This window comes from Leptidea sinapis, chromosome 13 (genome assembly GCF_905404315.1).
Source record: "Leptidea sinapis chromosome 13, ilLepSina1.1, whole genome shotgun sequence".
NCBI classification, from domain to species: Eukaryota; Metazoa; Arthropoda; class Insecta; order Lepidoptera; family Pieridae; genus Leptidea; species Leptidea sinapis.
In genome coordinates this window covers 11035378-11062955 of record NC_066277.1, presented here as the reverse complement: position 1 = coordinate 11062955, position 27578 = coordinate 11035378, and the positions used below count along the sequence as shown (strand labels likewise).

At 37.7% G+C, this 27578-nt stretch overlaps 1 protein-coding gene across 1 annotated transcript; it reads right to left on the bottom strand.

Moving 5' to 3' along the window:
- On the bottom strand, positions 1-27578 carry LOC126967410 (probable metabolite transport protein CsbC). The gene is made up of 10 exons (XM_050811857.1): positions 27242-27578; positions 12709-12914; positions 11577-11687; positions 10426-10532; positions 8408-8510; positions 7074-7203; positions 6306-6446; positions 5481-5629; positions 3810-4007; positions 1-1748 (listed from the first exon to the last, which is right to left on the bottom strand). The coding sequence occupies exons 1-10, from the start codon at positions 27315-27317 to the stop codon at positions 1452-1454; spliced, it is 1518 nt and encodes a 505-aa protein (XP_050667814.1). The 5' UTR covers positions 27318-27578; the 3' UTR covers positions 1-1451.

Genomic DNA, 27578 nt, shown 5'->3' with positions numbered 1-27578 from the left:
TTAATAATAATAAAAATGTGTATTGGCATCTTAGACTAATCAAATAGATAAACAAACTTAGACTTATCATATAGATAACAAACTAACTTAGGCTAAACTTAATTTAAGTATCGACATGGACTGACTGGTCTTACATTCATAGTGCTTGAACTAGAACACACTAGCTAGGCTAGAACACACTGTATACGAAGAAATCGACAATTGCAATAAACACTAAAGAAAGACTTTATAAAACAGTACAATGCTTAATGTGCCATCTAAATTGTTGTAGACAGAAAATTTTACTTTCACACTCCAGCAAAGTATTATATATAAATAAATAAAGATTTTTTGTGATTGATGTGGGTGCTAGTTACTCAAAGGTTAGTGAACCTAGCTCAAAGAATATACACAACCTTTGGTATTTTAAGTTTATTTATGGAGCGAAGCTTGGGAGTCACCGGTGGGCCGGGTGACTCCATTTGATTTCTGTGTTAAATTGTTTCTCGGCCATTTCTGGACCGATTTTAAAAATGATGATGAACTCATAGAAAGCTTTCGAAATTGTCTGGGTTATTGTCGAGACATAATTTTGTATTTTGACTTGATTCAATTATTATAATTAAAAACAAACATGATTTACAAATTATTCTAAATTAGCACGCGCTATTTATATTTATTTAAAAATTGAGCCGATTGATCAAATCACAATAAGTTTTAATTGTAACACTGCTATCCTTTGATCATTTTCTACACGAGGCATCCTCAGTACGTGTTGTCTAGTATATTAGTATACTAGTCTCGTGCCAAATATTGGCGAGACAACACGTCCTGAGGATGCCTCGTGTAGAGGCGAAACACGTGTCGAATTGTTTTAAAAACAAATATTGGCGGAATTAACACTAAAGAAAACTTAAATCATTTGTATAATTTTACTGATCTAGACAGACAAACAACAAAGAGATCCCGTAGTGATCCTTTTCCTTTTTCAAAGTTTCGGAACCATCAGAAACAGTGTACAATTTAAAAAAGAATTTACTGTTTATAGAGCAGTAGAACCAAATATAAACACTACCTAATATATAAAATTCTCGTGTGCCGGTGTTTATTACCAAACTCCTCCAAAACAGCTAAACCAACTTGTTCGAAAATTTGGGTGTATACCGGGCAAATGTGAGCATCAGCCAACATCTATTTTTCATACCCCTAAATGATTAATTATTTTAATTTTATTCAACTTCAATTTTTCACCCGTATACAATCAACATCTATTTTTATTTATTCTATTCCATCCACAGATACGCAATAGAGTTGCAAGATCTGAAAATCGGTTGCATCTATCTTTTATACCCCAAAAATTTTTATTTAATGATTTTTTTTAATTACTTTATATGGCAATACAACGTTTTCTTGGTCAGCTAGTTTAATTATAATAATAACAATTTGTAAGATATAACTCTAGAGCAGTCCGCTCACAACTTGGTGCACACGACCGTCTCACTACACTTGGCAATAGTCACTTCCCCCACTGTCACTTCGCCGCAGCTGACTCGCGGACATAATTCGTCGTAGATCTCTTCGACGCTGCGCATCCTGGTCTCCGGCACGGTGAGAGTAGCGAACAGGGCGTATGCCAGCGTGAAGCCGGCAGCCAGTCCCACAGCCCACACCACCCCACACTGCGAGGCCACCAGTGGGAGGATGCCCACCTCCACGACGTTGCCCAAACTCGACGTCGCTGTCACCAACATAAGCGCGCAGCTCCGGTACTGCGAACATTGTTACAAGAGTTACAAGAGAACCTTGCTAGGAACAGATACCAGTGGGAAGCTCCTTTGCACAGGATGCCGGGTAGATTATGGGTACCACAACGACGCCTATTTCTGCCGTGAAGCAGTAATGTGTAAGCATTACTGTGTTTCGGTCTGAAGGGCGCGTAGCTAGTGAAATTACTGGGCAAACATCTTGTCTCAAGGTGACGAGCGCAGTTGTAGTGCCGCTCAGAATTTTTGGGCTTTTCAATAATCCTCAGCGGCACCGCATTGTAATGGGCAGGTCCTGCTCGTGTTGTCTCTTATTTTCATAAAAAAAATCGGATGTGCCCTTTGGCACACTGCCACGCCCTGACCAAGTTCTGACTCTCATTTTGTTTATAAGATAGGTTAGTTGGTATGTTCTTATGGCTTGTTTCAATAGTTTTCTGATATATTCTCTCATTACATCCTAATTATAAGCAATATGTTCTTGGAATTATTACTACACATACGTGTATACATATATATATGTGTATGTTTAAATTTTATGCATATCGATAACACCACCTTCTGTTACCTTTTCAACTTAAACTACTTCATTACAGGTTGCCTGGTAGAAATCGCTCTTAAGCGATAAGGCCGCCTATTGCTTTTTGTAGTCTCGATTTTTGTTATGTTTAATTATTTTGTGGTGTGCAATACAGATATATTTCATTTCATTTCAATCTATTAATACACGTAAAATAAATGCGCCATTATAAATGCTGCGGGTGAACCCAAATGGCGCTGATGTATGGCATATCTCGGCGCGGGGGCACTTGTCCATAAGACTCGAACCTACTTAGATTACATGTCACTGTAATAAATATTCTTTATAGGATTGCAGGATGTTAATCCTTGAATCCTTAATAAGCATTAGGAGCTGGCTCCAAAGGTCGCTTAAAAATTCCATACAGCACTGGTCACACTGAGTAAGGCGTCATTCCATTGTCTGCGTTCATGAAAGATGGCGACGACGAACGTATAATATGTAGATGAACATTATCTTTTGTTATTTTGTAGAGCTCTCGTGACAGGTATCATCATGCTCGCTTGATGCTTGTGGTGGCGACGTGGGGCGGGTCGTTCCCTTCCCTAAAATATGGTCGATGGGGAAGCGATGGCTGCTCCACGCGTCATGCTCGTGAACGGGCGCTGCTTGTGGTGGCTGGATGATTTTTTTTACCGGGAAATCAGATTTATGTTTTTTTATTTCTTTTATTTTTATTTTTTTTATTGTTTTTATATAATAGCTAATAAATGCTCGAATAATGCCCTGTATTGTACTATATGTATGCACTTAATAACTATAACTTAAAATGTTTTTGTGTTTTTACTTATTAGTTTACTTTTTTCAGTTACTCCTGTCAGGCATTTGGTAATTGATGTTTATGTATTTTGTTGCATCACTTTGCATATAATGTAATTGAAATGATTTGGAAATTTAATTGAAAATAAGAACTTGTAATACCATTCTGTTTTGAAAATAGCAACCTTAGAGGTTTTTGCTCGTTATTCTCTAAGGAAATCTGCCTTGCGAACAAGCTGTATAAGAAATTACATATTAACGGCCGTTTTCAATAACCTCTCTATCCTTAGTTTAACTTACTAGAGGTGCACAAATCTATCCTTTTACGCTTAGTTCCATTTCAATTCCTTATCGATATAAAGAATTGAACTATAATTATAATTGACATAGCTATGAAGAGATAAGATCTTGATATCAAACGGTGACAGCATTGTATCCGTAACTAGATATATGTTATTGAAAACGGCCGTGAGTGTAATGCAATTGGACGTAATTCCAGAAAAACGTTTCAAACAACAATCATGTCGAAATTGAGTTAAGAACTGGTCACGTAATTCATATTACCGGATTGACAAAAAATGGCAGCCCAACCCACATATATGGATACCCTATTATTTATTAAACCTTAAACACGAATTTATTAAAATGTGACGTTTATGGCTTGGAACGTTTTTCAGTAACTACGTCCAATTTACCTACGAAATAAAATATTTTTGATTGATTGATACCTGGTAGTGGAACATATCGCCGAGCAACGCATAGGGCGCCGGCTGAAGTCCCACCGCGTCGATCGCGACTGCTACCACGATAGCGAGAGCGGCGCCCCCCGCCAGGCGAGTAGCTCGCTCCCCGCCCCCCTCCGCTAGCAACACCGTGCTACACGCTAGTGCTGCGCCCACGCCCCATGCGCCCCATACTATCAGCGGCTGTCGAGAGCAGAGGGAGCAAGGATTTTATAAGTAAATTCGAGTAAAATAAAATCATAGAATATTTTAAATTTAACAGTCCCAAGGGAACGCCAAAGTGCTCTAATTATATTACGTTGTAGTTTATCTTTTTTATATTTAAATGATTTCATTGAGATATACAAGATTGAGAGCACAATCCTCTTAATAGTTCGGTTCCAGAAAGTCAATTGCTACGTTAACTGACGCATTGAATCAGGACTGTGATCTGCCACCGATCTCCATCACAGAGTTTGATATGAAAATATATCTTGTAGTGTTACATCGTCGACTGAAGTGGAGCAAGCACTAGGGTGATAAAAAAACATGATGTGATCAAAACAAAAATGCTACCCCAAGGGCAGAATGGAAGAAAGGAATCCCATTCCCACCATCGACCGATGATGAAACAAGGAGTTCTTATCCACATATAAGAACTCATTGTTCTATGGTTGGCCGTAAAGATGAAGAACAGTAAATGATTCAAATTTGAAATATTGACGCGGATGAGAAAATAATCGAACACGACAACGAAGAACCAGAGAAGTAACATTGTTTTATTATGCAACAATCCCGCGAGTGAGGGAGGTCTTACGCGATACAGTACCATACGCGGCGGGTCGAAGATGTTCCACACAACATTCCTCTCTGTCTAGTAGACACTACTGACCAGGTAATGATCAGTCGTTCCAGGAGGGGCGTCAGTGGGACCTGGTCACTATCGGGATATGCAGACAGCAGAAGAAGATCCTATAAGAATAGCAGGTGGCAATCCACGTCCAATCAAAACAGACTATACGCCAAAACAAAATAATACACAAATAATAACCCTTCCCTGATGCCCGACTAAAATCATTCGGGATTATGCGCGTTTAAGTCACTAAGTTCGGTGGCGGAAATCTCAGCAATAACGTCATTGATCAATAATGGAACACAGCTCTTGAGACAATCCGTTTCGTGTTATATAGGCCCTGTAGTGTAGACACATGAGTTGTAACGGATGCAGTTTCAAAATGTACGTTCACCATAGAGTCCACGTCCCTTGATATTGACAAAACGGCGACAGCAGATTTAATTCTCCCTGACAATCACAGACATCCCGGCGTGTGACATAACATTATGCTTGTGACCCCGGGTTTGTTAAATATCCTGTGTCGCTAATAAAAGTCACTGTAAGGAAAAACAAGGCCGGTTGCGCCGTCTCAAGGTGGTGGCGAAGGTGGACGGCGCTTGAGTTTAGTAACTTTACTAGCATATAATTCAATTTGCTCAATTTGCATAATATCCTCGTAATAGGAAAAAAAACATTAGCCATCGTTGGACTTATAGGAGTACAATTCTTTTTTGATTCTTTCCAAAGCTCAGTTTGATCCACATCACCCATTTAGTTTCCCATCGTATATTACAATGCTTGCTGCACCGTATCTCTACCAATATAATGAAAGGTAGCCTTACCCTTCTCCCAACTTTCTCAACCAAGTACAGTGACAAAGCTGATGCCACCAGTTGCACAGCACCCAAAACTATAGCTCGTTGTGACGGAGAATGTACCCCCAGCCATAGGTCAGCTGTTTTCGCATATGCAGCTGTTTCTGTAGAGTTCACTGCGAAAAAATTACAAAAATAGTAACGTAACGTTATTAATGGATAGCAAAATAGTTTAAAGCGAAGGTGAAAATACTGAAATAATTCGTTAAAAAAAACTGTATTTAATTGAGTTTTACTTGTATTGCACATTTATGAAGCAGATCTATGCGCATATTTTGTTTGCTTATATTTAAGCAAAAATATTAAAAAATATATTTAAGCAAAATCAGTATTTTTTTTATCATGACGAGCAAACATCACTTTGACCAGTGCTGAAGTATCGGGGACACATCTTAACGGCCGTTCCCAATATAGTATTTACAGATAGAGATAAATTACTACCTTCTACTGTCAGTAATTAGCTTTCCATGACTTGAAGCTGTCCCAATATACCCGATAAGTCATTCTTATCGCCAGTTCACTGTTGCAATTTCCGTACAAACTTCTATCCCTGGTAAGTATACGTCGTCCCATTGACAGACAGCGTGTACGGATAAGATGAGTTACCGCTGATAAGTTCATTGGGACAGAAAAGACAACGATAGTTACGATTTTTTATCTCAAGTAGGCCACAACCGGAGACAGACTGAATATTGGGAATGGCCCATCATGGAGAATTACCCCTGAGTTATTTTTCTATTCACTCCAGTGTTTAGCTAAAGTATATCAGTCCGGGGTGATGCACCAGTATACCTGCGAAGTGCTCTGTCTGGTCCCTGGTCAGCAAGAAGAGCCGCTCCGCGTACTGCATAATGGCGAGCACCCCACACACTTCCTGCCCCACCACTGCTACTCCCCCCACTATGAACGCGAAACGCCGTTGACGATCACTCACTGTAACAAAATTACGCATTTTATCTGAAGGTATACCCAGAAAAATGTGGACAAAATAGTGTGCGAGAGCTTAAACAACGGCCGTGGGGTTATATGATGCGAGTGAAATTTCGAATTTCGACATAATGTCCGGTGGCTGCTGATATCAACCCGGACAACTACACCGAGCACTCTCGTGATAGAAACTGGCAACTCCAACTATAAAGAATCAAGCCAATCGGAGATGACTTAATCATCGATTATTCGAATGGAAGAATGGTATGGCGGAGCGACTGCCCTGGGGTGAGAACAGTACTCCATGTGTAGCAGAATTTGCCCTATACGAAACATAGTTATATGAAATACAAATATAACAAAAAAATATATACAAAATTGGATTAAACATTTAGAATTACAAAGGGGATTGAACTGTTCCTGCGTGTGTGTGATTTTGCTATACATTATCCAAATTTTTTATTTCAATTTATATTCCGTTAAAGTAATCAATGTTATAATATGTTTGAATATTAAACTAATTCAGAGCATAATTCGTCCTTAAATTTGGTGTTTGAAATAATACCTTTGCAAGAAGTATTAATATTAGTTATAAATAATGCTTGTTAACAAAATTAATTGAAGCAAACTCACACATTTCCTTGGCCAGTTTAAATGAGGATAGTTCATCTGTCTCCGGCGGGGGCAGTGCCTTCAGCTCGACTTCTAGTTCCAGTTCTAGAGGCGAGCGGCCTCGGAGCCAGGCCAGCGATGCACGAGCTTCCTTCAACATAATATATACACCAATTGCATATTTCACAACAAAAAACTGACTAAAATGTATAAATACTCAATCATCAGCATCAGCCGGAAGACGTCCACTGCTGGACAAAAGCCTCCCCCAAAGATTTCCACGAGTATCGGTCCTGCGCTGCCCTCATCCAACGTATTCCGGCGATCTTGACCAGATCTGTACACTGCGTCTTCCGGTACGTGGCCGCTATTTTGACTTTACTGCCCCAACAGCTATCTGTTCGTCGAACTATGTGCCCTGCCCACTGCTACTTCAGTTTCGCATCAAGTACTCAATACTATATTACTTTTGTGAATATGTGAAAACACTCCCCTGTAGTCTCTGCCACAATATTATGTCCCTGTCCATTCTTGGTGAACTTAATCCAGCTTCATCACAATTTATATCCTCAAATCCTGCATTCTCTCAATCTTTTTTCCATCGCGAGAGTAGTACGCAGTGCAAACTTTAGACCATTTGCATTTTTCACAGCATGTTGAATATGACCGGTGGTTCGCATATTATTTTTAATTCATATTTGGTTTGATCAGCCCACTAGGAAGGAGCTCACTGTAAGAGTGCTTGCTGCACAATATAATATGTACATTTTTCGATTCTGATCCGTGTAAGTTATTTATTTGTTCGACTATGACTGGGTCACGGCCAGTGAACCAGTTACCAGTGGGAGGCTCCTTTTCACAGGATGCCGGCTAGATTATGGGTACTACAACGCCGCCTATTACTAACGTAAAGCAGTAATGTGTAAGCATTATTGTATTTCGGTCGGAGGGGCGCCGTAACTAGTGAAACTCTTCAAATGAGACTTAACATCTTATGTCCCAAGGTGACGAGCGCAATTGTAGTGCTGTTCAGAGTTTTTTGGGTTTTTCAAGAATCCTGAGTAGCACTGTATTATAATGGGCACGGCGTAACAGTTGAACGTCCAGCTCGTCTCGTCCCTTATTGTCATAAAAAAAACGAACGGTGTAACAAATTTAATATTTAATACTCGTGTTTTAGATTTACTCTTATGAAACTATATGTACTCGTACATGTATATATACACCGATAGTAAATATAAAAATACATATACATTCATTCAAGTTTTACTTCAGGAAATACGGTGACGCTCTGATATAGAAAAAACGGAACAAAAAAACTCACTAAGAATTAATTGATCGATATTTTAAATTACCTCGTACTTTCCTTTAGCTGCAAGAAATGATGGTGATTCTGGAACCAGCATAAACAGGAAGCAGTGAGTGATTGACAGACCCAAGCACCACCAAAACACTGTACTGAAATTAAATATGTCTTCTACAATTATTGACGAAAGTCAGTCATTTGAATGTCACTATTAAGCCCTCACGGGATTCCTAACCGGCCATTGCAAGCTGAATGGGCACCTAGCCAGAATGGGTCTCAGTGGAACCACTCAAGACCTCATACACATCCTTCTGGAATGCGAAGCCAGAATCAGGCTGGGGTGTCTTAAAATACCTTCACTTAAAGCAGAGGACGTGCCCTGCCTGGACCCTCTGAGGATTAGGATCAGGCGTAGGCGCCTTTTAAAAGTTATAGGTCTTGAGGATATAATTTAAATCTCGGCACAGTAACACGCTCCCTAGTTAATAGCCTCGATTCTCCTCCTTAACTTTTGAACTGAGGGAAGGCGCGCTAGCGCATACCATCGACGACCGCCGGACATAAGAGGACTACCACGTGACCTAGTCGCCGCTGGCTGATGGGCGCTCACCGGTACACTACCGGCGGGCGCAAGCTAACCACGGACCTACAAACCGGCTGCAGTCCGCAGATCGCTCGCGACACTACGCGGGCTTGATCGCACTGTAGCAAGATACCACCGGACATGACCGGGGGCACAATAGATTCTAGGATTTAAGTGCATTGAAATCCCCAAATCATAATAATAAAAAAAAATTAAGATTAAAATTACTTTACATAAAGTATCTGATATTATATAACCGGATATTTATATGATATGGAATTTTTGCCAGCAAAGACAATAATATCAATAATATTCTGTCAAGCGTACATACTTAAATAAATATTTGCTGGAAATGTAAATTATTTATGTGCTTAACAGTTCGTTAATGATTCTAGGAAATGTGTTTGAATAGATTTATATCACATTGTTGTAAGCATTTGTAAGGAAACATATAGATATAATGAAAGATTAAGTACATATTGTTCCGGTTAATGAAATATCGTACAGTTAAACAATAAATGAATGATAGGATATATGTAAGGTGACATAGTAAGTACTCATACTTATTGTATTATTAATAACGAACGATGCGGTAATACAATTTAAAGTAAAGGATTTTTCGTTAGATCATTGTTTCACATATTGCTTTATTTTAACTAGAGTATTTTTATTGAAGTAGGCGTTACTTTGCGGAAATCCATAATTATCCAAATATTTTGAGTTTTCTTTAGCATCCTCAGGAGATGTTGACTCGCCAAACTCTGGCACGAGTTTCGTGCCAGATTGCTACGATGCCTCGTATGGAGGCGAAACACGTGTCCAATTGTTTGAAGACAAATATTGGCGGCATTAACACTAAAGAAAACTCAAAACATTTGGACTAGAGTAACTTACAAAAATATATATTTTTATAGCTTTGAATAATTCTACCTCGTAGTCTTTCAACTTCTAGAAGGCCGTTACCACCTGCGCTATCTCCACGCACAAAACGAATTAATTGTTAATACTACAAACAGCAATGCTATGACTGGTCAATGCTATATAAAACAACACTACCATTGGTGAATGAGTGAACAGTCACTGACCTGTATAAATACCACTGGACAGGCTGTTCCATATGTTAGACAGCAATTTTTTTGTGCCTATTTGAAGCGCCACTCGCGAGAGTCCAGAGAACTAATTTTGACGTATAATACAAATGGCTGCGAAGGAACGTACATTACTCTGAAGTATTTTTGTATTTTGAATTAATTTCGTTCATTTTCCGTGTAATGCTACATACTTTAAAGATCAACGTAATAAAGAAAACAATTTTTTTTGTAAATAGTTCCCCACCATCTATCAATGTTTACTGAGGTTGTCATCACTAGTTTTAGTACCGCAGACTCTCGCTACATGACCAACAGCGCCAAAATGGCGAACATTAAACAGGCACAAATATAAATAAATATATATAGTAGAGGTCAGTGGTAACAATAGAGTACCTCAGCTGCACCTTGGCGTCTGCGGCGATGTACATGACTAGCACGCCCAGGTTGTGAGCGAGGGGCAGCGCGGACACGGCAGCACCTCGCCACTGCTCCGAGCACATCTGTCACAAGTACAAGACACCGTTATAATCTTACGATATCATAATATTTTTATTGGGAATAAGTGACAATACATTGTTCCAGATTATGGGACGCGTCGGATGTCACAGAAGAGTCCGGCTTGGCGGATATGGACACTTACCCCGAACATTCAAATATTTTTTTTAAATCACTTCATCATCAGCCGGAAGACGTCTAATACTGGACAAAGGCTTCTCCCAAAGATTTCCACGATGATCAGTCCTGCGTGGCCCTCATCCCACGTATTCCGGGGATCTAGACCATATCGTCGGTCCATCTTGTGGGGGGCCTACCAACACTGCGTCTTCCGTCACGTGGTCGCCATTCGAGGACTTTACTGCTGCCACTTCAGTTTCGCAATCATTTGGCCTATGTAACGGTAACTTTGGTTCTCCAAGAGTCTCGTGCCAGATTTTGGCGAGACAACACGTCCTGAGGATGCCTCGTGTAGAGGCGAAACACGTGTCGAATTGTTTTAAAACAAATATTGGCGGAATTAACACTAAAGAAAACTTAAATCATTTATATCAAAATTTACTACCCATTCACATATACCTCCTGTCGGTACTGTATTTAAATCATGTGTTGTGGTTGAAGGATATAAATCTAAAGCTTTAAAGTGACGTAATAATTTGAGTGGGTTTTATGTACCCAGTCTAATATTTTTCATTTCATTTTACTTTCATCATCAGCCAGAAGACGTCCACTGCGAGACAAAGGCCTCCCCAAAAGATTTCCACGACGATCGGTCCTGTGCTGGCCTCATCCAACTTCTTACTTAGGAGACCTCTAAAAATAAGTTGAGTATTAAGTTGTAGAAGAACGTGCAATTAGTTTGTTTACTTTTTAATGTAGGTATATTAAATTGGAATATATTTTTTAAATCGGTTGTTATTTTTGTCTATATCATTTTGTATGTATTAGTGTATAGTTGGTTGGTGCAATAAATAGATAAAAATAAACTTAGTCCCATTACTGGCTGGTTAGAAATGAGAGCATGTTGGACCCTCGAGTGTGTGTGATACCTCTCTCGCCAGAAGAGGAGCGAGTACCCAGGAGGATGCGCCCGCGAGGCCGGCTGCCACGCGCCCTCCCAGCATCCACCACCCACCGACTAGCTTCAATGACCAGCAGACCTGTACCATCAGATTTCGTGTAGCTAAACATTTTATTGGAAACTTTTCCCGGGCTAGAATTCTAAGAAATTCGCGTGCTATGAAGACCTGCTCAAGCTGATGAGATGAGAAGCTATAGTAATTTGTTCTCGTGGATTTCTCTCGATTCTATAACGGCCATTCCCAATATTCAGTCTATCTCTTACTTACTATCGTTGACTTTTCTTTCCCAATAAACTTATCGACCGTAACTCACATTATCCGTACACGCTGTCTGTCAAATCGGAGGACGTATAGCTTACCAGCGATATAAGTTTGTATGGAAATTGCAATTCACGCGTCCCAATATAAAGCGATAAGAATGACTTATCGGGTATATTGGGACAGCTCCAGATTATTGACAGCTAATTACTGACAGTAGAAGATAGTAATTTATCTCTATCTGTAGATAGTATATTGGGAACTGCCGCAAGTCTGCCATTTAAACTACTGTCATCTGAATATAATAAGAATTCGAATTTTAGCAATCAAATTTTTCAATCATCTTCTAATTTTCAAATAAAACAAAACGCATAGGCATTTCTTTGATACGGCTATCCGGAAAATATCAATCATCACCAAAAAAAGAGTATTTTTTTTAATCTGGTCGGTCGTATTAATAAATACTTTATGTAAAGCGCTTATTTCATGTGTACATAGTGAGTTTAGTTTTAGCACAGCTTAGGTTACCCGAAATAACATACTTTATTATTTATCTAATTCCTAATAATTTCCAATTAAATTTGAAACGTGTACAGTTTTACGAGAGTTTTTGTAATGCGGTTCCCATAAAAAGCACAATGATTGCCCACTATACAATACCCACTTTCCATTGCAGGTATAGATTTGAGTGTGAATTGCTTTACGTGATCTTATATATCGCATAAGCAACACATATTCACACATTTCTGATATGGGTACTTCGAGATATGTTTTTCTAGAGGTCGAAATTGGAATTCGACTCATAGTCAAAACTGCTTCAATTAAGATTCTGAATTGTCACCACAAATCCTGCAGAAGTGGCGATGACAGCGAACTTCCTTCCGTACGTGATGGCCTTGGCACTGAGCGGGACTCCCAGGAAGGTCGCCGCGAACGTACTCATGGAGGCGACCACGGCTGCCCGCGCGTGCCCCTCGCCCCCCGCCTCGCCACTCACCAGCGACACCCAGCCCAGAGCCAGGCCGAACGATACGGCTGGCACGTTAACTGCAACACACATAAGTAAAGTAAGTAAATTCATTTATGAGATCGACATGCACTGACCTGTATTAGTACCACTGGCCAGGCTGTTCCATTTGTTTGACAGTAATTTTTTGTGCCTATCTGAAGCGCCACTCGCGAGCGTCTAGAGAATTAATATTGACGTATAATACAAATGGCTGCGAAGGATTGTACAATACTCTGAACTATTTTTACATTTGGAATTAATTTCGTTCGTTTCCCCTGTTATTAATACTTCAAGGATCAACGTTATACAGTACACAATGTTATTTTGTAAATAGTTTTCCACCATCTATCGATGTTTGCTGAGGTTTTCATCACTAGTTTTAGTACCGCAGACTCTCACTACTTGGCCAACAGCGCCAAAATGGCGAATATCAAACAGGCTCAAAAGCACTTTGACAGCCGCCAGTCCAGTGATATATAGTAGAGGTCAGTGTTGACATGATAGGAATTGTGAACCGGCGCCCATGGACGTCTGCAATATAGCAAGTACAATAGTATATAAGAGCACTGCCGTCCTTTAGAGGGAGAGTAGGTGGGTATTTAAGAATACATAGATTATAAAATAAATGGTATTTGAAATTCGAAGCCGTTACTCCATACCGAAAAACTAGACTTTCCACTATTTATGCCTCCATAGGGTGCTGGAATTCTTCGGACAAATTGCACGTGAATAGGGTCACAATGGTGAGCAGCTGATGGTGACAGGCAAGGCAGATGGCAAATGACCTAGAGGACGCAGTCCCACGAGATGGTCGGACCAAAGACCATCTTCTCTGAATATCAACTTCCACAATGCCCTTCATGAAGCTAAGGATCGCAGTAGATGGAGAGAAATCGTAAGGGAGAAACTGATGCATTGGGGAGTTACGACCCTCAGTAATGAAGAAAACAACTCGAGGAGGACGAGGAGGACTCCATACCGAAATGCCACTCTGCATACCGATATATATTGTGTAACGGTCCAAAATCTGACGCTCTTGTGTAAGACTGAAATCTAAAGCTTAGCTCGGTTAAAGAGCCAAAAAAGTTTACCTTTGACGTAAAATTTCGATTTCAGAACACTCTCTTATTGCCACCACCTGTAAAGGCATTCTTAGTGTAGATATATTGAGTGACGTGCAGTTCTTTGGTTCTTTCGAAGAGAAGGCCAAACTCGTTCAAAAAAATGTTTAGTGTACTCAGTTGGTATGACAGTACTTCAATGAAATAAGACTCAAACTGCGCCGCACATGTAGTACTATTTTCACCTCTGGGTAGGAGGACGTTGTCCTTGTTTTACCGCATATATCACTCTCATCACGTTGATATTTGGCATTCGACGGTCGCACAGCCCCTTTGTGGATTCTTCATTTTGGCCAAGCCTGAAGTCAAACGAGTTAACTCTGAGAGCTGAATGGACATGATGGAGTCTCTTTGGAAATTAGGGTTCCCTCAGTATCTTTTAAACATCATCGACGACTACGAAATCGGAATTTTCGCTTGACAACAGAATGGGTCTTACACGGAGGTGCAGCCCAGGTTTCAGACTTATTACTCTACGAATTAAATCACGAGTAAAAAATTGTGTGCAAGGGAAACACGATGATTCTCGGTGACCCGACTGTATATTCTGTTCGGGTCAGGTCAACATGGCAGAACATATTACTATTTTCAAATGCGATCGCTGAATAGATTTACGGAAAAGTATCCAGGTGGAATTGCGTTCGACACAAAACCTGAATTCTTTTTCCATTGGATGTTCCCTGATGATAAATTGGAATGAAAGAGAAATATGAATACTATAATAGAAATAATGCATAAAGTAAAAAAATCACTGCGAATGGACACAAGAAGTGTGCCAAGAATTCTAACATCACTTTCGCGTTGGAGAGCTCTCCTGATCCGTTGACTGAAAATTTTCCAAGCCTCTGGGCCCCACGGGCCAAGTGTCTCGATACCAAACACAAGCTACTACCAAACTACCAAATATTGGCGTCGATTGCTGTCTTTGGCAGAAGTACCTTGATACACCAACTGAAGCAACTTGAACATGAGGAGCAGCCCGAGTGACTTAAAGCAGGATAGCCCAAACGCCACATCGACATTGAGATGTTCCATTTACAATGTCCAATTAGTGTTTCAATCGGTGCAGAGAGCAATGCTTGTAACGAAAAGCCTATGTCTTCAACAACTTTAAAAACATGGCGTCGAAGGGCTAAAGGAGGATACCACCACCAAGTTTTCAAGACCATACATGTTTCAACAACTTAAAATATTAAATCCATCTAGTGGATCGATGAATTTTACTTTCTTCGGTCAAAACAAAAACTATTACAAAAAAATGTCATAAATTATATATCGATCGTATGCATGTATACAACAAGAAAGATCCTACCCTTTTATGGTCGTACGTTAAATCACTAAGAACGGGTAATATGACCTATATCCTAACACTATGTCATACAACCAATTACGTTATGTATAGAACGTCATTGCATACAACGGAAAAAATTACAATAATGAGACTGAGTTATGCGTTTTTTTTTTTATGGAATAGGAGGACAAACGAGCGTACGGGTCGCCTGTTGTTAAGTGATAACCGCCGCCCACAATCTCTTGCAACACCAGAGGAATCACAGGAGCGTTGCCGGCGCTGCTGTAAAGCAGGCAGTTGACCAAGTCAACACTTCGAAAGCGTTTTTAAAAGGCCCACAGATTCTTTTGATGATAATGAACTTCCATCGGGTTGCCCAAACAATGAACTTATATCGAAAATATCAGTAGATAGTGGCATATGACATAAAACACTTTTTAAAATAAGTCAAAGTAAACAATGACGCTCACAGTGATGGAAACCTCTTTTTTGGAGTTTTTCTTAAAAATTGTGCCAATATTTTAGAGTTACCCTTATCAATTGTATTTAAACAATTTGTTATTTTGTAAAGTGATAACCCTGACTTCTGGGGCTAATTACACAAATTAAATTAGCAAACAAAATTGATGCGGGACTCGAACCGTGACCTCTCGCGTTCTGTGCAAGTGCTCTTCTACTGAGCCAACCATTCGAGTGTCGTTACGTTCATAATTATTGATACGTCTTGTTCAACTCTCAGGTTGAAGCTTCATCTACAGGATCTACTTTACAATTGATAACCTGCTCAACCCGAATATTTGCTTATTATGTCATTGACTTGATATGTGGCTCTTTCAAATCTAGACAATTTGTTATTTTTTAAAGTGATAACCTTCACTTCTGGGATTAATTACACAAATTAATATAACTTGAAACAATTAAATCACCTCACGTCTGTAATTGATGATTATAAATAACGTTTCAAGGCTGTAACAAATCTCTCATTACATTCTCGTTTTGTTCCGCTCTTATCACTCATATGTATTGTGCGGTATTCATAGTAATCTATACATATTAATAAAATTGGAGTCTTTGTTTGTAATATTGAAATTACCGTTTTTTACTCAATGTATATGAATATATATACTGTACATACACCAAAATAACATTTTTTTAAATGTTTGTCTGTCTGTCTGTCTGTTTGTTCCGGCTAATCTCTGAAATGGCTGGACCGATTTTGATGGGACTTCTATTGGAAGGTAACTGATGTAATAAGGAGTAACTTAGGCTACGTTTACTTTAGAAATAATCTTTTATTTAAGAAAAAAGTAATGTTGCTATGTCCAAGAAACTATCTAACTCTAAAAAATTATTTATATGGCAAAACAACGTTTGCCGGGTCTGCTAGTGTTACTATATATATATACTCGTATAGATATGTATCTATATCATTAAATGTTATGCCTGGCCTTAAATTATTTAGTCCAAAGGTAAATAAAGGTAAATCCTAGTGGAGTAGGCAAAGGAGTGACAATTGAGGCAGCTGATAAAATGCATAAAAGGCGTTTATTTTCTCAAAAATGATTCATTTAGAATTATTTTTGATGTAATTTCTAATATACTAGATACTATTGCCGCTTTGGAAACAAATGGCGCAATTGTAATGGGCAGGGCGTATCAATTACCATCAGCTGAACGTCTTGCTCCTCTCGTCCCTAACTGTCATAAAAAAAAGACGGAAAATAGTATACACGCTCAAATTCTTTCTATTATCGTTGACCAATCAGAACGCTGGACATCTCACAGCGTTATTTACATTCGTATATTCACATACCTATATACCTAGATTTATTTTAATATCACTATAGGGTAATTCTATCTACCACGCTCCTGAACGGCGACAAGTTGCGGTGGCTGGCCGATCCTGTTATCGGAACCCTGCTCTGGTTATAAAGCTATACGGCCTTACATATAAACTTGGTATGAACTTATACCTGAGAATAAACCAAGAATATGCAAAATGCGTAAATACGACATTTTGCTTATGATTGGCTTATTCGGACGTATAACGTTTCCCGCGTTTATTTGCAAGGCTGCTTGACATTTGAAAATCTTCCTAATTATCATTGTATGGTCAGTGTTGTCAGTGATTAACGGCCATTTACAATAACATCCTTAGTTTAACATACTAGAGGTAGACAAATCTATCATTTTACGCTTACTTACATTTCAATAACCTATCGACATAAACCATTGGACTATATCTATATTGGACATAACTAAGGACAGATAAGATCTTGTCATTAAACGGTGGTCTTGGTTTGTCTCAACTATAACTTTATTGGTACAGTTTATAAGTAAGGCCGAAGACTGTTTTCTTTTAATACTTCAAATATTCAAAGCGTTCACATAATACTTACCTTTACTTATTTTACAGTGTGTATGAATCGATGCATCTACTGTAACTAATAACTGTTGATTTTAATGATTTAATTAGTTACATTATTTATTTAATGAAACTGTTAACGTCGTACTAATCTGGTGATGAAAAGGAAACTCCTTAAGATAATATTATAATATCTTAGCCATTTTAAGGCTTATTAGACTTGTCTTCGGATGCACTCTTGCAACAAAATGTAGTGATAATATATGGCATTATAATTTCCTTTCCTTTATGTTATTTGAAAAATAAATGAAAAAAATCTACATTTTGTAGTTTATAGTAGAAAAATGGAAAATGAGATCATAATACGTAGATATTATATAAAAATTGAATGTCGTCTTAACTTTTTTTTAAAAGTGGAGATTATTTTATTTATTATTTTAAAATTTTAGTTAAACTCTTAATTTAGTCAGCGATTGTAAATTACTACTCGATTAGACTCTTAGACACTTTTCGACACTTTCGTATCGGGCCTTGGGCCTTGTGATTCTATTCTTTTAATCTATATCAGGGCAAAACACATATTCATTTGTTATCAACATACATAAGAACATATAATATGTGTTTAGTTTAGAAGCATTATTTAGAAGTATTTTGTTAAAAACACTTAATGTGATTGTGATAGCGTCAATACTCTTTTTAGAGTTCCGTACCTAATTGCAACAAACGGAAGCCTTATGGATTCGTCATGTCTGTCCGTCCGTATGTCCCAGCCACTAGTTACCGAAACTATAAGAACTGTACCTACTCTTGAAACTTAGGTAAGTAGATGTATTCTGTGAACCGAATTAAGATTTTTAAATAAAAATAGGAAAAAACAATAAATTTTGGGAGTATACTTAGAACTGAAATTTTTTTTTTTTTTTTCATTAAACCCATACATGTTTGGCTATTGACATATGGATAAGTCTTCAAAAATGATATTGAGGTTTCTAATCCATTTTATTTCCACTTTTAGTATAATAATAGATTGAATTTAAAATGATGAAACTGTTAATTTTGTTTTAAAAGAGTGGCAATGTATTTTTGCCACTTCACATTCTTGTTTAAGACAATATTAATTATTAACTGTTTGTAGACATTGCGTTAACTATTATGGATGTGTGTTTTTCAACACATCAAGCGCGCGTGGCTTTAGTTCACAAGGTCGCCCTGCAGGTGGTCATGGACAGCGGTGTGACGTCATGGAAGTCAGTCACCCTGGGTACCAAGTTGAGCCCAGCGTGTCTCGCTGGCATCAAAGAATATGACGTCAATAGTACTTGTACAATTAACAGCGCACTATTAGCAAACTCACTTCAATATGTTGTAAATCCTTACTAATATTCTAAATGTGAATGTAAGATTGTTTTTTATGCTTTCACGGCTAAACCACTAAATTGATTTTGATGAATAGAGAGATAGACTAGAACTTGGAAAAGGAGTAGGGTTGAAATAGGGGATGGAAGTTTTTTTTTATAAAGATAAGGGACGAGACGAGCAGGACGTTCAGCTGATGGTAATTAATACGACCTGCCCATTACAATGCAGTGCCGCTCAGGATTATTGATAAGCCCAAAAATCCTGAGCGGCACTACAACTGCGTTCGTCACCTTGAGACATAAGTTGTCAAGTCTCATTTTCCCAGTAATTTCACTAGCTACAGCGCCCTTCAGACCCAAACACAGTAATGCTTACACATTACTGCTTCACGGCAGAAACAAGCGCCGTTGTGGTAACCATAATCTAGCCGGCATCCGGTGCAAACGAGCCTCCCACTGGTAAAAGTTTGTATGTATGTTCGTCATTAGCAAAGATGACACCATGAAACTTTGTTTTAGGCACTTAATACAAAATAAACAAATATTTGTTTTAGCGTTTTTAAACTTAACACCTGTGCGGGGATGAAAGTTCTATAGTTGTTAGCTTAGAAAAATGCATTAACTACAGCAGTTTCTGTGTGTATTATTTGCAAAGCAAGTATAATAAATCAAATCAAATTAAAATCAGTTTATTCACGTAGATCACGGAAATGACACTTATGAATATCAAAAAAAAAATTTTTCTTATTGAACCTACCGATACTTCGTAAGGGGTTGAGCTAATGAGAAGAAGTAGCAAGAAACTCATTGCCACTCTTTTATATCAAGATTTACATTTACATCGATTTACAAATCATTTCAATTACAATATAATATGTAAAATGTAAAATGATGCAACAAACACTATAAATATGAAATAAACAATGCTGCCCCAAGTAACTGGTGCACGGGGACGAAGTTGCGGATAACAGCTAGTAAGCCGAGCGATCATTTTGAACTGCCAGCCATTGTGACCTATGACAAATAGCACGTGCTTCCCTTTTCTTATTTTAAAACTGTTTTTAATATTAAAATATATTATAATAATTTAATAAATAGAATTTTGATGGGAATTGTAGTAATATTTATATATATATATTTTTTTTGCAAATAGTTACAATAAGGAGTAGAGCAACCATGGTCAGATAATAATTTAAAAAAATGTAAATACACAGACGCACTCTCAAACTGCAACAAAGTTCAGGATTACTTTCGAATTAACATTTTTGATAAGTATGCTAAGTATTTAGATTAAACTTAATGAAACTGTCGAGACCGTAAAAGAAAATTTAAAATAGAACTGCAGTAAAAGAGAAAATTATATCGGGGTGATTAATGCATAGTCATTATTTTTGTATTTTTTTATATTTGCGATTTAAATTATTGTTACAAATTAGTATTGATTATAAGTCTTAAGTATAGATATCCAATTTAAATTCGAAAACTAAATTTATGAACGATGCGGGTCTTGCACCCGCGACCTCCGCGTTCCGTGAGAGCGCTCTTCCAACTGAGGCAACCGTTCGAGTGACCTAAGGTTCATAAGTCTTGATATGTCTTGTTCCACTCTCAGGTTGTGGCTTCATCTACAGGATCTACTTTACAGTTGATAACCTGCTCAATCCCAATATTTGCATATTAGGAAATATACTTGAGATGTCGCTCTTTCAATTCTTAAATTTAAAAGGGCGACTTTTATTAAGTACTTAATCCCAAAAGTGAGTGTTTTCACTTTAAAAAATAACAAATTGTTTAATTATAGTTATAAGTTTAAGCTCAACAAAACTTCGTAGCCATAAAAGGTTTCTTATGGCATAGAAGTTAGACTTTTATTCACAACAAAATGATTTATACATTATAAAATTATCCATTGAAATTACATTTTATTATTTTATTAATATTTTTCCATAAATAAAGCCTATTTTTGGTTTGTAATGGCATAGAAGTTAGCAATTAGACTTTTTTTCACATCAAAATGATTTATACATTAACGTCATAAAATTATCCTTTGAAAATCGAGATTAATTTACATCTACCACATCTTCAGAAAGCTTTAATGAGAAGGCAGAACATTGTCACTCTTTTAAATTACCAGAGTAGGTAAATTTAAAAAAGAAAAATTATATTATAACAATGTATGAAATAATAATAAAAAACGTTATACGTTAAACTTTGTATTACCAACACAAGCACAGTTCGCGGTGACAGTTCACGAGTTTTACTCATGAATCAGCAAACCCTTCCCTCGGCATACCTCAGGGGAAGAAACGACCCGCTTCACGACACCGCCACAAGCCATATGTCATGTAAGTGACGAAGTTACGAGAGCCATACTAATACTTCAGCATTTTTAAATAAATAAAAACTAGCGGCTCACCAAATAGTTTTTTTTCTTTATTTATTTAGGGGCTTTTATATGTATAAACATGTCAGCTCCATTATAATCTAAATACCTTAACACTAAAACAAAAGAAAAACAAATTTTTCAACTTAACAAAAACTAAAAAAAAATTATAAAAGGAAAAGCAAGCTACACAGTCTTCAAATAGTTACAAAATTCGTATTTTGCAATTACTTTAATGTTATTCGTTTATCAATTCTACTGTTACTAGCTTACAAGAACCTAGAGAATAATATTCATACCAAATAATATTCATACAGCTCATATACTATTGTACAACCGTCGCTCAGCCGGCAGACTTGAAATGCCTAACATCCGCTAAAGCCTGTTCGAAGGCAGGTTCGTAGCGACGACCTCAACTGAACACGGAGCTAATATTGACATCATAAACATAACCAGCTCTAACAATAATATTTGTCTGAAGAAATTTCGTCACAAGGGCAATGTCAACATTTCCAAATAAATCACCATTAATATTACTATAGAGATGTTAGTTCAGTGGTGTTTAGACACCGGACCTTTGCGTCAGATAAGTTATTACATTGCTTCGATTATAAAGCTTACCTACAAATTAATGTTGCAATTGTTTAAGTACACGTAAGTAGGTATATAAGTAATTATTTTTTTCTTATCACTATATTTAAAATACAATAAAACTATCATTACGGGGAAGCGACTACCAAGAATACTGGCAGCATTTCCGCGATGAATAGCTAGGCTGATCCGTTGACCGAAATAGCTGCCAGCGCTTGGGTTTCCATTAAGCCTATTGGGGCGCGAAGATAGTATTTTACGTTTACTTGCGTTTTTTACGGCCGTTTATGCCGCCAAAAATGTATATTTTGAATGTCTCACTTTGAAATCTAAATTTATAGAGTATTTTCTGTTGACCTAGAACTATGAAATTTGATAAGTAATACCGTCTTATACTACGAGTATAGGGAAAAGTCATAAAAAAAACAGGTTCTTAGGTATCGTATGAAAGGACTTTATTGGCAGATTTTTATTTTTTATCATGTATATATATGACGAAGAAAGAACCTGTGTATTGTTTATAAAGATGTGTCGTCACTATACTTGACATCACAATTGTTGACTTGCTGGTTATCACTCATATTTTATTTATTATTATTATTATTTGAATAGGGTGGCTGTATCCTAGTCCTAAAGATTCCTAGTAACACCGCGTCCAAAATTGAACTATTGTGTTCGCCACTCATACTTAAGCTCGTCGTCAAGCCCTGCGGCTTTACGAACCGTAGTAATTCCTTGACGCGAGTGTTGCAAACACTATCTGGTGGCACGAAGTAGTCGCCAAAGATTGTGTTACGCTTATGCATTAGTGGGCCGTAGTCGCAGAGTAGATGAATAGGCGTTTCATCATCCTCTAGGCAGAATCTGCATGTTTTGTCGCTTTTGATGCCGACCACACTGAGGTGCTTGTTTAGGCGACAGTGCCCGGTTAGCATCCTAGTGAGTATGCATAGATTTTTCCTGTTCAATGATAGGGCTTCATTCGCATAGCTGCTGTTGAATGCCCTTATCAGTGCTTAAGAGTAGTTTAAACCTGAAGAGTTGTTCCAGCGTTTAAGTGCTTCTTGTTTACATTGGTTGTCGGATGGCGCTCTTAGGCAGTCCGCAAATGGGTTCCGGATCATATTGGACTGCTTTAGCCCCAGCTCTTGCGAGCTCATCGGCCATTTCATTGCCTATGATTCCGGCATGCCCTGGGGCCCATCTGAGAATCACTCTGTTTTTCATACCTAATAAATTCAGCCATTCAACGCAATTATTGACTAACTTAGACGTCGTCAAGTCAGCGTCTAAAGCCAATAATGCTGCCTGACTATCAGAGTGAATGTATATGTTATGATTGAAGTAGCCTTTTGGGTAATTGGTTTCCGCGCATTCCAAGATGGCGTACACCTCTGCTTGAAATATGGAGGTAAAGCTCCCCAGGTTTGTGCTGGATCTAAACCTGGGGCGTTCTCCATAGACCCGACAGCCAACTTCATTTTCCATTTTGGACCCATCGGTGAACCACATGAGGCTCCCGTCCTTCCACAAGACTTTGCTGCTCATCCAGTCGTCCCTGGAAGGTAGTTCCACGATATAGTGTTTAACAGACATTAATTGTGGAATCATCTGATCAGGTAACATGCCTAATATGTGGTCTCGCAGAACTGAGTCTTCTAAAGTCCTAAGCGTTTGCGACATCCAGTTACATGAACCCCCCTGGGCGATTGCCCTCAGCATGCTTGACTTCACCTCTTGCTGTATGAACAGTGGAAGAGGCGGTAGGTTTAATCACTCATATTTGGTTCATCTAAAGAAAACTGCAACGAAACGTATTTCCTCACCTTCGTGAGAGAGGTCCGTAGCGTACGACAGCTCGACTACGAATGCCTCGAGTGTCGACAGTACGGCCGTGTACGTGCACGTGTTTTCGATTAATGCCTTTTTAACAATAATCTCACATCACAATGTAATCAAATTATGATTTATGAACAAATTTTAACTAAAACTGAATTATTCTCGTTTTTATAACGGATGTGTTGTAATATTTGCGCAAATAGGTATATATAGGAAAAAAAAACTTACCGATATGTTTTTAACTAACTCCAGTAAGTCGTATCGTTAGAGTAGCGGACAACGTAGATGCTAGTGTAAATTTTTTACTTTATTTGATTTGAATTAATAAAAATATCACAAACATAATTGGTATGTATGTCGCATGCGGAACCATAAGTGACCAACACGTACCTCACAAGTCAGACATTACGAGAGACAATAACTCATGACGTAGTTACTGTACCGTACTATTATTAAACGTTGTAATTACGACTTCATAGATTCTGATCTTGAGGAAAAAGTCGATCGGGAAAACCAAACATGTTTGTACACAATTCCTTGTGTTCATCATTTTTGGCGATATTAAAATTATCTGCTTTGTAAAAATTTAAGCTAACGGCGTTGCTCTAAGTGTTAGTAGTAGGTCTTGGTTTTGCAATAAGAAGAATAAAAAAATCTATATATAGCGGCTCTAGCGGCTTACCACGCTTACGTGGAATCTATAATTAAGTATGGTATCATAATTTGGGGTAACACGACAGTAATAAACAGAATCTTAATAGCGCAAAAAATAATCCAAGACTCGGAAACAAATATCCCCAGGGTCACTAACCACTAGGCTATAAAGTATCTTGTATTATAAATGGTGAAACGGATATCCAATAAGTCCAGTATTGTTCGTTAGATTTAAAATAAATCAAGACCAAAAGATTAAATATACTATCGAAATAAATATTATTACTGTTCATTGTCAGTACATTTATGAAAATTTAATATACGTTCACATAAAACGTCACACACAGCTAAATATCTAAGTGATCGGACAGCCTGGGCCTAGATTATTATTATTTTATAGCAATAACAAGGACAGTACAATATAGTATATTTTTGGTAAAAAGAAGGCAAAAATAGAATGCTGGGATAGTTTCTTGCGGCTCTTCTTCTCTCTCAGAGCGCCATTTGTTTCCGAAGCGGTTGTATGAGGGTGGCACTGAAAATTCATCAAGGAAGTGGCACAACATTACTATTTAAAAATGTATTAACTGCTTTTCGAAGTATTCTCTGCGAAATTCGACACATTTTTCCATACGATGGAACCAATCATTGAAGCAACCATTCCATTCGGAAGTTGGGGTCTCCAAAATGGCCATTTTGTAGGCGTCCACAGCTTCTTCAGGTGATGAAAATCTCGCAATTTATTCATTATTTTAGGGAAAGTATAGAAATCATTAGGGCTTAGGTCGGAGCTGTACGGCGGATGGTCTAATAATTCTATGTTTTCTTGCTCTAAAAACTCTTTTGTTCTGTGCGCGGTGTGAGAACTCGCATTGTCGTGATGGAGGATGATGATGAAGTTCTCTTTACGGAGTTCAGAAACGACCTGTGGCAAACAAATGCTCGTATACCATTCTGCATTAGCCGTTCTTTGTCCCTCAAGAGGAATAGTCGCAACATGGCCGGTTTTAGAGACAAACGTGGCCACCATTTTTTTTGCAACACTCCGAGAACGAATTTGCTCTTCACAGAGAAATGCGGTATCCATCGGGAAAACAACTTTTTTACACCTAATTGTTCATGCAAGATTATTTGTATTTGACTCATGCCAATGTCTAAAGTTGCCTGAATTTCGCGGTATGTCTTATGTCGATCTTCCTCAATCAACTTACGCACAGCATCAACGTTTTCTTTGGTGACTGCAGTTTTTGGACAACTTTGACGGGGATCATCACTGAGCTTGACACGTCCACGTTGAAATTCAGCAAACCAGCTCTAAATTGTGGTTTTGGATGGGGCTTCATCACCAAATGCAGAAATCATCCAGTCAATACAATATTTTTGTGTTAAACCACTTCGAAAGTCATAATAAATCATCGCTCTAGAATTTTCTCGAGTCAATTCCATTTTCTCAACGACTAAACAAGTTTGACAAGACCTTGTGACAAGGCCGAGAATCTTTTTTTTAATAAATAAATGGTATTCGATTTTTAAAACCAATCAGTTTTCAATTAAAAAGATTTTAATATGACAGGAACAGTGGAAATATTCCATTCCCGATACTTTTAGTGCAGCCTATGTAGTATCATGTATATTAGAAATGACATCAAAAATAATTCTAAAGGAAACAGGAAAGGAAAGAAAATATTTGATACACGGATAAGTTTTTTTTAGAACGAGAAGGACGTTCAACTGATGGTAGTTGATACGCCCTGCCCATTTCAATGTAGTGCCTATCAGAATTCTTGAAACCCCAAAACTTCTGAGCGACACTACAATTGCGCTCATCACCTTGAGACATAAGCTGTTAAGTCTCATTTGCCCAGTAATTTCACTAGCCACGGCGCCCTTCAGACCGAAACAATAATTCTTACACATTACTGCTTTACGACAGAAAAATGGCGCCGTTGTGGTACCCATAATCTAGCCGGCATCCAGTACAATGGAGCTTCCCACTGGTAATAGTTGGTAGATATGTTACAATAAAGAAAACGGCAAAGTCCGACTCGTTTTTGCTACTATCAAAAATTATTAAACTCGTCACGATGAGTTCTGTAGCAGCAAAATTGCATTTTACGATTTATGATGTATTTAAAAAAACTACTTACTAGATCTCGTTCAAATAAATTTTCGGTGGAAGTTTGCATACAACATATATATATTTTAGTTTTATCATTCTCTTAATTTAGAAGTTACTGGGGGGGGGGGGGGGGGGGATTTTTGACCACTTTGGAAGTATATCTCTCGTAAACTATTCAGTTTAGAAAAAAAAGATAATAAAAATCTCAATATCATTTTTGAAGATCTATCCATAGACACACGTATGGGTTTAATGAAAAAAAAATTTGAGTTTCAGTCCTAAGTATTGTGAACCCCAAAAATTTATTGTTTTTTTTTTTTATTTTTTTGTAAAAATCTAAATGCGCTTCACAGAATACATCTAATACATCATTTACCAAGCTTCAACGGTATATTTCTTATTGTTTTGGAAGAAAGTGGCTGTGACATAGGGACGGACGGACAGATAGACATGACGAATCCATAAAGGTTCCGTTTTTTGCCATTTTTCTACGGAACCCTAAAAATAAGTTTTTAATTAGTTAATTCGATTTTATGTTTGCTATCAACAAATTTTCTAAATTTATTAATATCAATAAGTAAATTTAGTGTATTATAAAGTATAGTATATATATTAGTAAGTCCTATTATTATTAAATAACTTACTGAGAATAACCATGAGTATTTGATTGACAGCTCCGCGAATCTGAGCTCCCCAAACCAATCCACTGACCGCTCTCATTGTGTGAATTTTGCACTTAACACTAATTTATAATTGTTTTTATTAATATATCAAATAGTTTACATTTCACGATTAAATATAACATATGAAACACTTAGTTTAATGAAACAACAAACATACATTAATGAAAATATTTCAATGACTTGTTAGAAGCGGATGCGCGGGACACCTTCAATGACTGTTTAAAGTATTTCGAGTTTTTGTCAATCTTTAATTAATTTTTTAAACGTTAGTGACGCTGGTGTTTCCGTTGCTATCAGC